General features: G+C 46.1%; 1 protein-coding gene across 4 annotated transcripts in view; it reads right to left on the bottom strand.

The window, feature by feature from the left end:
* SNX29 (sorting nexin 29) overlaps positions 1-13,920 on the bottom strand; it is a 519,309-nt gene that overhangs the window by 326,023 nt on the left and 179,366 nt on the right. For all 4 annotated transcript variants that reach the window (XM_087416977.1, XM_004438061.3, XM_087416978.1 and 1 more), the window contains one exon: positions 9,552-9,634. In XM_087416977.1, the coding sequence (XP_087273103.1) occupies positions 9,552-9,634 (83 nt within the window). The remainder of the gene's footprint in view (positions 1-9,551; positions 9,635-13,920) is intronic.

Raw genomic sequence — 13,920 nt, 5'->3', positions numbered from 1 at the left:
CTGGGAAGATTAAACCTGGAGCTGCTTGCAGCAAATTGCCAGCACGAGAACACCTGCCTGAAAATGGGGCCAACACATGGTGGGGTGCCGGAGCCAGCGCCTGTCGGCTCACAGGAGCCCAGCGTGCGCATCTGTTCCCAACTCTGCATTCAGTGACATTGTGTTGGCAGCTTGAAGTCAGTCACAGTGGGAGCATTTACACCATGGAAATCAGCAAGAACTCTAAATCAGCACCTCTTTTTCCCCAGAGGGCTGGTTGTTAAACATTTACCAGCACAACACTGCCAATACTGAAAAAACAGAGCCGAGAAACGGGAAAAAACCAACAACTCATGATATTGTTTGAGCCCCTGGATCAAGCCATCCCTGAAGACAGGCACTCCTCGACGTCCCTTTTTTTTTATTTAAGCCAGATTAAATTGGATTCTATGACTCTTATAATCAAAAGAGTTCTGAATGATGAAACCATGATGGGTACGGCACATCACTGGTGTGGCACTAGAAGGAAGACCCGTGAACTCAGGTGCTGCTGTGCTCTCCACAGCTGCTGTGGGTCTTCAATCACCTAAATGCCATCAGGCCAGGCCTCCAACAGCTCCTCGTAGATCTCTATCCATTTATGGAGCACACGCCATGGGTCATTTTTATAAATGTTATCGATATTTACAGAGCACATACCATGGGTCAAGCACTGCACAGGGCACTTTGAACACAGCAGAAAAAAAACTAGGCAAGGTCCCTGCTCTTGTTGATTGTATGGTGCAAGCTGGACTACAGACAGTAAACAAGGAAGGGAATAATCAACCAAGATACCGTACTGATAAGTGCTGTGATGAAAATAGAGGAAGTAACGGAATGAAGAAGGAGGGAGAGGACACATCTGAACAGAGACTGGCCTTGTCAGGAGGAATCAGCCATGCAGAGATCAAAGAAGGAGCATTCCAGCAGAGGAACAACACATGCAAAGGCCCTGAGGTAGGAATCAGCCTGGAGGCCAGTATGGCTGAGGTGGCGAGAGTGAGGGGGACGGTGGTATGAGATGGAGTTGGGACGTAGAGAAGAGCCAGATCACAGCAAGCACTGAAGGCCATTATCAAAAAGTCTGGACTGGGTTTTAAACAGCAGAGTGATGAGATCTGATTTATGTTTCCGTGAGGTTCCATGTTTATCCCTGTGGAACCAGACACAAATACACACACGTAGTCGTGAGCTATATTTCCTTGCAACCAAACAAAGACATCCATGCCTCCGTGCACACTGGGGGCAGGAACATGAGGCCACCTACGTGGAGAGAGCCGAGAGCCTGCAGGGATAGAGGCTGCAGGATAACAGTTACGTTGCATGCACCTTGAAACAATGTGGACTCTAGGAATCCTCTCACGCATGATCCCTCTCCACAGAACCAGGGTTCTCAACTGCCCTGCCCTATCTTCTGGGAGCCCAGGGGAACTGAGAGCCCAGTGAGAGCATGAAGCACACGCAGGTGTGAAACGAGGGATCAACGAGCATGCCACACGCAGGCAGACACAACACTTGACAGAGGTTGACTTCTTCTTGTTTCTTTTTTTACTTCTTCTTTTTTTTTTTGCTGTGAGGAGATCAGCCCTGAGCTAACATCCATGCTAATCCTCCTCTTTTTGCTGAGGAAGACCGGTTCTGAGCTAACATCTATTGCCCATCCTCCTCCTTTTTTTTTTCCCCAAAGTCCCAGTAGATAGTTGTATGTCACAGTTGCTGTATGTGGGACGCGGCCTCAGCATGGCCGGAGAAGCGGCGCGTCGGTGCGCACCCAGGGTCCGAACCCGGGCCGCTAGTAGCGGAGCTCGCACACTTAACCGCTAAGCCACGGGCCCGGCCCTACTTCTTGTTTCTTAGAGTAAACTTTTAAAATTGCTCCCAAGCCTCCCTCATCTGTCAAATTCCTCCCACTGTTTCTCCTGCCCTCGCTGCTGATTACTCTGATTGCCACCAGCAACAGGCCATTTCTTCTCCCTCTGTCCCTGAGCCCACAGCAGATTAATTAAAAAATGGAGATGCAGACAAGAGCTTGCAGCCCTAAAACCCATCACGACTACAGTGGCCAGGACAGATGATGATAGTGGAGCGTGCCTAACGAGACAGGCTGGGGAGAAGAGGCTCCCAACACAGCAACAGACACTGTGTATCTGGACAGACTCCAGAGAAATAGCAGCCCTTCAAGGGGACAGGATGGACTCCGTATCCAGCAAAGAGCTAATAGTTTGCCAAGGAGCATGTGAGCTATGGAAACCCAACTCAAGCTTGAGAATAGCGGCAGGGGAGGTGGGTGGAATTATGGCTCTTATTAACAAAAAGCTCAGGGCTGGACTGTCACGTCAGGCACAGCTGGATTCAGGGGCTCTAAGCACATGATCAGAACTCCTTCCTCTCTGCTTCTCGGCTCCTCAGCTCATCTCCTCTCTTTGTGATGGCCACATTCCCAGGCTCCACATGGGGATGAGATAACTACAGTGGGCCCAGCCTTCCAGGCCCAACAGGAAAGAAAGAACTCTTCTTGATAGCCTACTAGAGCCCTGAGACCCAGCGGGAGCTGGGAGCTGAGGTCAAGTGCCGGGTGGAGAGTGGAGCTCCAGCTACGCCACAGGACTGACACTGAGCGAGGTCAAGGAGAACCGGAGCAAGTGAGACCTGACACTGCAGAGGCCACAGACACCCACTACGCACAGGGAGATGGGGAGTCAACCCAAGCCACGTGACAAGGGCAGACCACGTCCCTCCAGAATCTCAAGTTCGGCTGCCCCAGCAAGAGGATCTCTTCCTTATTACAGAGAGCAAGCTCCAACTCATAGGCAAATGCTCATAAGAAAGGTCCAGAAGAAGCCCAACACCAAGCAAGGATCTGTTCTGCAGCAAAGACCTTCATAACAATACTCCCCGCCCCGCTGTGAGACATTCAGAGAAACCAGCGCCCCCCAGCTGCACATGCAACCACTGACCACGCCCAAAGAATGATACCAAGGGTCCACCAGACAGTGGGGCCACAACCATACAGCTTGGAGGCTTCACCTCCAACGTCCAGAGCAGGCCAGTGACAGGAACCATCCACCAGGGCTGGCAAAGGCGACCCCAGGGTGGGGTGAGTGTGTGACTGGGCAAGGACTTCCCTTGCTTGGCCAGACAAGCACAGCATGCATGGGCGTGGGGGAGGGGCAGTGGGCTTTCCTGTCCCAGGGTGGCTGCAAATAAAAGGCCACAGCTCTCCTCTGAGTCCCAAGTTTACCCACTGGGGGACCTCTGACCAAAACACCCAACCTTCAAAACATCAGCTTCCCACCACACACTCCACAAGGTGATGACAAAGACAATCCCCATGTCCATCAATGATCAAGTTAATACCTCAACTCAACCGAATATTTGTGCTAGTTTCCTATAGCTGCTGTAACAAATCATCACAAACTCAGTGGCTTAAAACAACACAAATTTATTATCTTAAAGTTCAGGAGGTCAGAAGTCTCAAATGTCTTATGAGCGAAAATCAAGGCCTCAGCAGGGCTGTGTTCCTTCTAGAGGCTCTAAGGGAGAATCCATTTCCTTGTCTTTTCCAGTTTCTAGATACCCACATTCCTTAGCTTGTGTCCCCCTCCTTCATCCTCAAAGTGCATCACTGCAACCTCTCCTTCTGTTGTCACATCTTCTCCTTCTCTGACCCTCCTGCCTGCCTCTTATAAGAACCCTGTGACTACACTGGGGCCATCTGGATAAGCCAGGATAATCTCCCCATCTCAAAATCCTTAACTTACATCTGAAACGTCCCTTTTGCCACATAAGGTAGCATATTCACAGGTTCCAGGCATTAGGATGTGGACATCTTTGGGGGACCATTATTCTGTCTACCACAGCATTTTCTAGATCCCAGACTCTGATCCAAGCATGTTATCTGAACTACATCATTTAATATTTAATCCTCACAACAACCACCTATAAAGTACATACTACTTTAATCCCAATTTTATGATTTACAAAGAGACTGTGAGAGGCAAAGTGAGAGAATAAAAATAGTAATACTATTAATTGCTAACAATTATTGAGCGGCAACTACACAATCAGACATCATTCTAAGTGCTTTCCATGTACTAATTTATCTCATCTTCCCCTAAAACCCAATGAGGAAGGTACCATTACAATTTCCACTTTACAGAGGAAGAAAGTAAGGCACGGAAAGGTCACATGGCCTCTAAGTCATTTGCCCAGGGGAGTCCTCAGCATCTTTACCACAGAAGTCGTTCACCCACTGACGTCCATTGTGACATGCAAGAAGACTGTACAATGTACAGTGCTTCCCAAGTGTTGTGGCTGTGACCGCCTTTTTCATGTGGGCACGTGCCAGGACTGGGATGAAGTGACACCCTTGGAGAAAGCGGAACACCTACAGGTGGAACAAGCCTTCCTTCTGTTGACACAGCCTTTCCTCCAGACGGTCAGATGCAATGGAGGAGGTGTCCACTCACCAAACTACACTTGTGACCCAGGCCGGCTGCCCTAGGATCTCCCTCAGGTGCAGTCTCCACAGCTCTTTCCGAAGGATGTCCATCCTGGCGCCATGTTTCCAGGTAGTCTTCCACCATAATAATACTCTCAGCCTCCCTCCCCACCTTGTACCTGATGGGTGAGATTCTCAATCAGGTGGAGTTAATGTATTAAAAAGTGAAATACTCCCATGGACTCTCTTCCCTCTTGGTCCCCATGGGGTGAGAAGAAATTCTGCAGACCCAACAATCCCTCACAAGAGGGGGTCCCTGGGTCTACACCCAGGAGGCAGTTCATTAGGGAGCGTGACTCTGGCTACAGGTCAAGCTGGAGTTTCCAATCAACTGTCAGTAATAAAAACATTATTTTGATCACTATTTCTCTGATTCTTGCATCTATTTCTTACAGAGAACTTGAAGGAAAAGAAGAGCCATGATTAATGATAATCTCTAAACTGAAACAAAGTTATCTGCTGACCACTTGTTATGAGGTCTAAGTACAAAATATGTAAGTAGCTCACGTGAGAGCGGTGCATGCATGCTCTCTCTCTCTCTCAACATCAACTAACATCTGACAGAACTAGCACTCCTCAGAACTCTAACAAAGCACAGGCTGAAAAAAGGAGAAAGACCATGCAAAGAGCCAGAAGTCGACAGCATCTCTCCATACGAGGTCTTCTCCATGCCTAGAGACCTTTTCTCACCAAGTGTTGGACACATCATGCCATTGAACATCTGAACCACCCAGTGAGCTCCTCCTTCTCTGGCTCAATAAGCAGTCAGCCGGTGAGACTCCAGCTCCCCAAGTTGATCAGCCCAGAGGAATGATGGGCCTGAGCATCAGATTTGGGCCTTCTGGTTTACCCACCAGCCCAAATTTCTCAGGACCAATGCAGAAACTGTTCTTCTCATCATATATCACTCTGTGTGTGACTAATGTGAGTTCACCCCTAAGAGAAAGAGCCAGTCTTGTCAACACAACCTATCAGGTCTCTGAGACTGAGTGGTTCATCTGCTTCCCAGGCCCCTCAGTGAGCCGCCAGAAGGCCTCTCCAGACAAGAAGCCAACTTGCAGCACATTGTGTTTCGAACTTCAACAACAAGCCTGAGATGAAAACATGAGTCTGGATGAAAACATGAGTGATGTGTTCTCCCTCCATAAGTGAAACCGCCCTACAGAGCTCCCTGGAGAGGAGAAAGGCTGTCCAAGTTCCTTAACAAGAGAATTGATCAAATATCCAATAAGAGTCACAATGGAAGTTTAATTGCCAAGCCAGTTCCTCATGGACATGACAGTCCTTGTGCCACAGCTCTAAGGCTGCAGGGAGAGAACACAGACAACATGCTGCAGGATGAGAAAGATTTACAAACAAAAATCAGGTCATAAGCTTTGGGGAACTCTTCTGACCTCACCAAGGAAAAACAGCACTTGAGTGCTGAATGACCCAAGCTCACTTCTGGACCTCATTAGGAAAAAAAATTCTTTCAATCAGTTAATGAGGCAACCCAAAATTCTACTCCATATTTTGCTGGTTATTAAATCATGATTTTCTTAAAGGGACTACGTCTTTCTTTTAAAAAAAAGAAGAGGGTAGGAATTTGAAATCTGATATTTGTAAAATTAAAGATTGTCAACAATGTATTCCAAAGATCCATTTTAAGTTGTGGGTTTTTTTTCTATCCTGGAGGCACTCTTCCGCAGCAACGATGTAATAGTGAAGGTGAAGATCCCAATATGGTCCTCAGCAATCTAGTCAACCCTGAAGGCATCTGGGGCTTCAATAATTTTTCACTCTTTTCCCTGATGAGCTAGCTGTTTCATAAACAATTTGTTGCCATAAGATAAAAAGAATCTTTATATCTTCAAACTAAAAGACTTATATTGTGGAAAACACATTCTGAATTCCCACTGAGAATTTGGGAAGCTAGTACGCATCTCTACGCCCACCCCTCTAACACCAGGGGCCAAGGAAATCACAGACGAGAAAGGACTCTCTGCCTCTCCAACCTCTCCCTGCCTCTGCTCCTCCAGTTCCCCAGACTCCCCAGCCACCCCAGCCTGGCCAGGGCACATACACAATAGTTTTCAACAGACTGAGCCAGCAGCTAGCTGGGGTTGAGGAGTGAGTCCCAATTTCACTTGAAAATTAGATAAAAGTTCTTGAGAGGCCCGAGGACAATTTCTGAAAGAGCGCCTTTTAAGGAGGCTGCTTCATGGCACCTGGTGCATGGCTGGCGCTCACTAGTATTTCTGACAAGAGAGAAGGAGTGAACCGCAGGATTCACATAAGCAACAAGGCATCCGTCGATCAGTACACGCCCGCATTTGAGGGCTGTCATAAAAACCTCCCATTGAAGGACGACTCACAGATAAGATACTTGGTCTTAATTTACAGAGGAAGAAGCCAAGCAGTATGGGACTGCTGCTATACAGAGGAGCAAAATATGCTTAATGGTCTCTGCTCTAATCCATTTAAGGGCCACCACAATTGTGTCCTGAAAAGGCTCATACCCAGCTTCGGCTCAGAGCACTCAGGCCAGGTCTTAGGAAAGAAAACTTCAGCTGCTCTGAGAAACCATTCCGGACACTGTAGGTTCCACGTACCAATTCTGGGGGGAAATCACTCCAAAAATGCTCCTACTCAGAAATGTATTTTATAGTGTTGAGTTTTTTAAATCAAACACAAGCCCAATGGTGCTTTTTTTCCCCCTGGGTTTAATTTTCTTACTGTACCAATTCAAAGCTCTGTGTAGATTTCTCAAAAGGTGGTGGCGTGGGGGCCGGCCCCATGGCCTAGTGGTTAACTTCAGTGCACTCCACTTTAGCGGCCCGGGTTTGGTTCCCAGGCATGGACCTACACCGCTCGTTGGTAGCCATGCTGTGATGGTGACCCACATACAAAATAGAGGAAGACTGGGCCGGCCCCGTGGCTTAGCGGTTAAGTGCGCGTGCTCCGCTGCTGGCAGCCCGGGTTTGGATCCCGGGCGCGCACCGACGTACCGCTTCTCCAGCCATGCTGAGGCCGCGTCCCACGTACAGCAACTAGAAGGATATGCAACTATGACATACAACTATCTACTGGGGCTTTGGGGGAAAAAATAAATAAATAAATAAAATTATTAAAAAAAAAAAAATAGAGGAAGACTGGCACAGATGCTAACTCAGGGCAAATCTTTCTCAAGCAAAAAGAGGAAGATTGGCAACAGACATTAGCTCAGGGCGAATCTTCCCCAGGAGAAAAAAAAAAAAAGGTGGTGGTGTGGTCCACAGGTCACCAGCACTAGAGTCACATATCTAGACACGCAAATCTAGACCCCATCCTAGATCCACTGAAACAACTCCTGAGAAGGGGAGCTCTATTCTCCTCTGACAAGAGGCACATTTAATAGTTTCCCCAGGTAATGCCTCTGCACACTAAAGTTTAAGAACTTTATAAGGCAAAGAACTAGGGATTTGGAGGAAAATGAGATGAGTTCCTTTCCACCTCAGATACATGAATGAACCCCTTAGGCTCTCCTGAGCCTCCTATAGTGAAATTTTTAAAATAGAGGAAATATACCTACTCATCACAGGGTTAATGAGTCATGTGAGACTAGACTTGAACTTGCTTGGAAAGGGTTAAGAGCTAGACAAATACAATTAAGTCAAAACATGTAATGAATGGAATGAATGACTACAAAAGGCAGGCGCTGGGGAAGCAAAGATGAGAAGTGAAAAGCCAGAAGACCAACATATACCTAACTCCACAGAATGAAATGAATCAGGGCCATCATAGCAATATCTGTGTGAGAAGGGGGATGGGCCCACAGAGGAAGCCGTGCTTAATTCTGCAACGATAACCCCCAGACTGCTAACAGTTGCAGACCATTCATGAATGAAGCCAGGCATGTCAGCAAAAAAAATCACGGATGTGTTGAACTTGATCAAAATGAGACCATAATAAATACGAAAGCTTCAAATAAAATTCAAGCCTTTGTGATATTACTATGTAAGCCATCCTGTCTCCTCTATCACACAGAAAGTAACTACCATTTACTGAGCACCAGTTACGTGCCAGGTGCCATACTGGAAGCTCGGCACTCATTGTTTCAGTAAATCCCCACAATGACCTCATGATATCACATGATGTTTCCTCTTACAGATGGAAAATAACTCCAAGAGGTCAGTTACAGTGGGTGAGCCTGAATTCAGTCCAGGTCTGGCTGACTCCCAAGACCTGTGAGAACGGAGTGTGCACCTTGTGGTTAAAATGCCCACACTCCAAGAGCTCAATTTTGTTTAAGAAAATCTTATAACAGTCCATTGGCTGAGGCTGCAAGACACTTCAGCCAAAGTTAAATATCCTTTCTTTAGGCGAACTTGAGAAATATTTTAGTAGATTCACGATGAACTGTAGCCAAACTGCTGAGAGAGGAAGCATATAGCAACACCACATTTAGTGAGATCTGACCATTTTTCTATCTACTTGCATTTCTGGTTAATAATGTTAATAATAATAGCTAAAATTTACTCAGTACTTACTCTGTGGTATTATGCTAAGATGTCTACACGGACTGCCTCATGAGGTAGGCACTGTCAACTAACTCCATTTTACAGAGGAGAAAACTGAGGTTCAGAGAGATTAAGAAACTTAACCAGAGCTGGGGTTGGAACCTGGTCAGCTCAACTCTAGAGCTCTGATTCTCCACCACTTGGGCGTTCTGTTGCTTTTAGGCCTGGCCTGATGGGACTTAATCATGCTGCAAGGTTCACTACTTTACAAGTGTCTCAAGACTCTAGACATAAAATTCCCTAAGCACACAAATTGATATGACTGCTGCTAACTATCTAGCAAGTAAATCTTACAATATTAGTTATGTACTTAGCAAGAATACACAACAGGGTTTTCCATCTAATTAATTTTCCAGAAACCTGACCAGCACTGTTTTTCTAATCCATCTGCATATGCACTCATCGCACACTGAGTGTCTACTATGTGCCAGGCACAGGGGCTATAAAGATGAAAAGGCTTGGCCCTGTCCCACCCAGGCTCAGTCTCCCCTCACCTTCAGCCGGCTGGCCTTCCCTTTTCAGCATCTGGACAGCGCCTACATACTTCTTCAGCTGGACTTTGAGCACCTCGTTTTCTCTGCGGGCACAAGAATATTAAACACATATATTAAAAATTGGCAATTCAGACACAAGGCAGGGAGAAATCTTTGTAAAGAAACACTCACAATGCACATCTTCAAATATTAATACATTCTCTGTCTTAGAGATCACTGGAAAAGACTATGTTAGCAAGGGTACATTTGCGGAATGCCTCAGGAACTGTTCACTCATGATGGAAATAAGCATTAATTGGTTCCAGTGCCTGGAAACTCAGGATGCTGACGTGTGCTGTGCTTGGATTATTTGAACCTATCGATCAGCTAGGTGCCTATTCTGTGTCAGGCACTCTGTGATATTCTCTCCATTTACAGAGGCATATACTATGTATTCAACCCAGGGAACACTCAATATTTTTATTACCTGCTATGTGAAGTCTTTATATATCAGCTCATTTAATCCTTCCAAGGTGTCATCACAACACCCATTTTACAGATGAGGAAACTGAGGCATAAAGAGGAGAAGCAGCTAACCAAGTCCGCATCTATCCCCACATAAGACTGTACTATGGAACATGAACTAGGGCTATGACAAGACCCCACTCTACCAAATTCACTCCCCAGGTACACTGGCTGAGGAAAAGAACATGAGGGTCAGAGAGAGAAAACTACCATTTGTTGACTATTCACCACATAGCTCAGACTTCACACATGTGACCTCACTGAGTGAAGCACGCATGCATTCATTCATCCATTCTTCATTCAGTGGAAAATGTTTAGGGGCCTATGATGTGTCAGGCACAATGACCCTGTAGTATTCTCCTCATTTTACTGGAGAGGAATTGGGGCATGGATAAGGTCTGTCCCCAAGGTCACATGGCCAAGATCAAGGTCATAAGTAAGGCACACTGCCAAGATATAAACCCAGGTCTCTCTGCCCCAAGGCCCAGGAGAGCTTTTCTCTGTCTCTTTTTGGATTTGGACTTGGTTTCTCACCAGCTACCCCAGAGAGAGGTGCCTCTTCCACATTTTCTGTTTCCGCTCCTCCCCATCAAGGTATTAACCGAGTGTCTTTAAACATGCCAGAATATTTCCTCACAATAAAAAGAGCTGTAATATTGGGTTTCTTTTATGATTATAAAAATTAAACTGCTCACTGCAAAAATACTCAATCAGAACACATTTAAGAAGGAATGTAAACAGCTGAAAACCCAACACCTTGAAATAAACCCCAGTAACAGTTTTATATCTATTCTATCATCTCTCTAGGCACACACACATACACAACTAAATATGATTATTCATGGATGAAACACCTTTTACACTCCTTTTTTTGTTTGAAGTCTTTGTTCCCTTGTTTACTGCTCCACTCATCACTTCCCCACAGAAACCAATGTTAAAAATCTGGCATATACATTTCATGCCTTCCTCCAAGCTCATCTAATCACTACAAACCCCATACACTCAAATAGAATTTACAAACAGAGTTGACTTTATAAAACTGGATCATATTATAAATTTTTCTGCGATTGGGTTGCCTCGTTTAACAATTCACCACAGGAGCTTCTAACTTGATTTATGGATGGAAATACCATTCCTCGGTATGGATAAGTCACACATTTACTCAGTGGAAAAACGTGAAACTGCCCATCACTGGTTCTGTCTGTTTTCAGTGCGTCTGACTACACCTCAGCCCACAAAGACAGCACTTTGTATTCTGCTTCCGTACTCTAGTTTGGCAGAAAGAACATCAGCACCAACTGCAGACCCTACCATATACTGAGGTGTTGCCTGAGAACTCTGCATTCATCTCAGAAGCTGTAGAGAGAGTACACCACAGAGAAGTCCCTTAATTATCGCCCTCCTCCTAGATAGCCTGTCATGGATGTTTCTACAGGTGTCTGCGCTTTCTCTGTCTTGATACGAATAGCAAACGTCTGAAGCTCAACAACTAACAAGTCCTGAAAAGGTTTGTGGGGGAAAATATTCCCCGATGTGTATGAATTATACAGCTTGTTTTCTTGGATTCCCTCAGCCAGAGTCCTGTCACTCATCGCAACCTGCTCCTAATCTCCACACGTGAATTCAAGTCACATATTAGCTTAAAAGTAGGGAAGGAAAGCAATTTATATGCATTTCTATATGGCGTAATTTAACAACAGTTCACAGCAGAACATTTTCCAAGAGGCGGATTAGCAGGTTCACTGAGGCAGAGTGACGGTGAGTGAGTGGTGTCAACGTTGGGCTGCCAGGTCTCATCTCATTTGCTCACACCACACAGACTCCCTTGTTCCTCTTCAACGCTGCAGCCAGTACTGAAATGTTTCAAGTGGCTGCTTTTCTTCTGGTTTAGATCAGTCTTTTAACACCATCTTAAGACTCTAAAAATCAGACTTAACAGATACAAAACAAGATTTTTTAACATAAATCTGACTGCCATCAAAATGATGAGAAGCCATGGAGAATACATCAAACCACTGGGTTGGACATCTTTGGGAGCCACAAATTCATCCCAGACAACTTTGCACCAATGAACTTGTTTGAATTTTGTGAAAAATTAACACGTTCAGGTCACTGGAACTGCTTCTGAATGAAACTCAAACACCTGGAGGGCACACCGACCCCTTCAAAGAGGCAACCAGCTCCTGACCCCCAGACAGGATGAGGTCCTTTTTATTTCTTAATTTTTATTTTGAAAGAATTTTAGATTCACATGAAGCTGCAAAGATAATACCAAGAGGTCCTGTATACCCTCGGCCCAGTTTCCCCCAGTGGTTACATCTTACATAACTATGGTGCAACAGCAAAACCAGGACTCTGACGTGTGCGTGGCGTGTGTGTGTAGTCCTATCCAGCCCATTATTTTAACTGATACTCCTAACAATCCTCTGCCACAGTGTCTCTCTTAAGGTGGAAGACAGGCTGAAACGACCACAGCAGTCAGACGGCTAGACCAATGAGCAAAGCAGGGCAGGTGTAAGACAAGAGGGAATAGAGGCGGGGGCGGGGGCCAACCAGAGAGTTCCTGTCCCACCAAAAGGTAGTTTTAACACGTGACTGGTACAAGAAAATAATTCCCAGACCTTGAACAACTAATTTGCAACCAGCCAACAGGACTTTAACTTGTAGAAAAAGAAGCCCTACAGAATTTATTATTCTTATCATTACACAGGTCTATTATGATTATCAGAAAAATGCGTTTTTATTTGACACCTCAGGAAGCAATGGAATGGATCAGTTAATTAAGTGCATCCTAACCATGAAAGGCCGCAGGAACCACCCCCCCACCTCCCCTAGTGTGTGTGAAAGAGATGGAGATAACGGCTGAAGCTCATCCCAGCAGCAGCCTTCAAGCCCAGCACAGGTCACACGGCCAGGTGCCTGTCAGCCTAGACAGGCGAGAGGCAAGGAGAGCGAGGGGAAGACCAAAACCCGCCCAGGGCTCAGAGGGCAAGAGGCGGGCTGGCTTCACCAAAAGATAAGACCAGAAAACAGAAAAACCCAAAGAGAGAAGTTCCTTAAAGCATAAACAAAAACTATAGGAAATGAAATACAAATGCCCAGTGTTAGGGGACTTATTATGATGGTACTAATCAAATCAATACTTTTCAGCCATTAAAAATCATTTGGAGAAAAATATAATCATCTAATAAGTATTTTTATAACTCAGATTACTACACAGTATGCTGCATATAAATTGCTTCTATAAAAATAAAAGCTGACACCGGCACACAGGTATGAAGCGGTTTACCTAGGCTAACTCATGTAATCCTCATAACAAACCCATGAGGTTGCTACCACTACACCTATTTTACAGGGGGATCTTCAGGACGTAGCAGAGCCAAGGGTGGAACCCAGACAGCCAGCGGCAGAGCCTGGGCCCATCCCCCTCGCTACGCACCGCCCCACCAGTGTGTGCGCATGTGTTGGGGGCGGGGGCGGGGGGGGGGGGAGGCGATGCAGAGGGCGAGAGGGACACAGCCCAGAAGGCCCTGCACACAGGTGCATTAACCAGACTCGCCTCTGAGCCGTGAGGTCACAGGGCTTTTACTTTTATCATTTGTTTCTGTTGGTTGGTCAGCTATGCTGCCCAATTTTCTACACCAAAGTAATGTCTGAAAACAAAAAACACTGCCTAGTCTCCTAAGACGTTTGTAACTGAAAGCAAATGCTAAGAGGGATGATGAAGCTGCTGTGGAGCAGGCCCTCCCTCCCCCCCACATGGGGTGAGGCACCCCCCGACTTCCAGCGCAGCGACACTGGCGACACGTGAGTGAGCCGGTGCGGAGGAGACCTCTGAACAAGGGGCACAGACGGCTGCAGCCCT

Source organism: Ceratotherium simum, chromosome 26 (genome assembly GCF_057802395.1).
Source record: "Ceratotherium simum simum isolate JZ-2026a chromosome 26, ASM5780239v1, whole genome shotgun sequence".
Lineage (NCBI taxonomy): Eukaryota > Metazoa > Chordata > Mammalia > Perissodactyla > Rhinocerotidae > Ceratotherium > Ceratotherium simum.
This window is presented reverse-complemented; position numbering and strand designations above follow the sequence as displayed.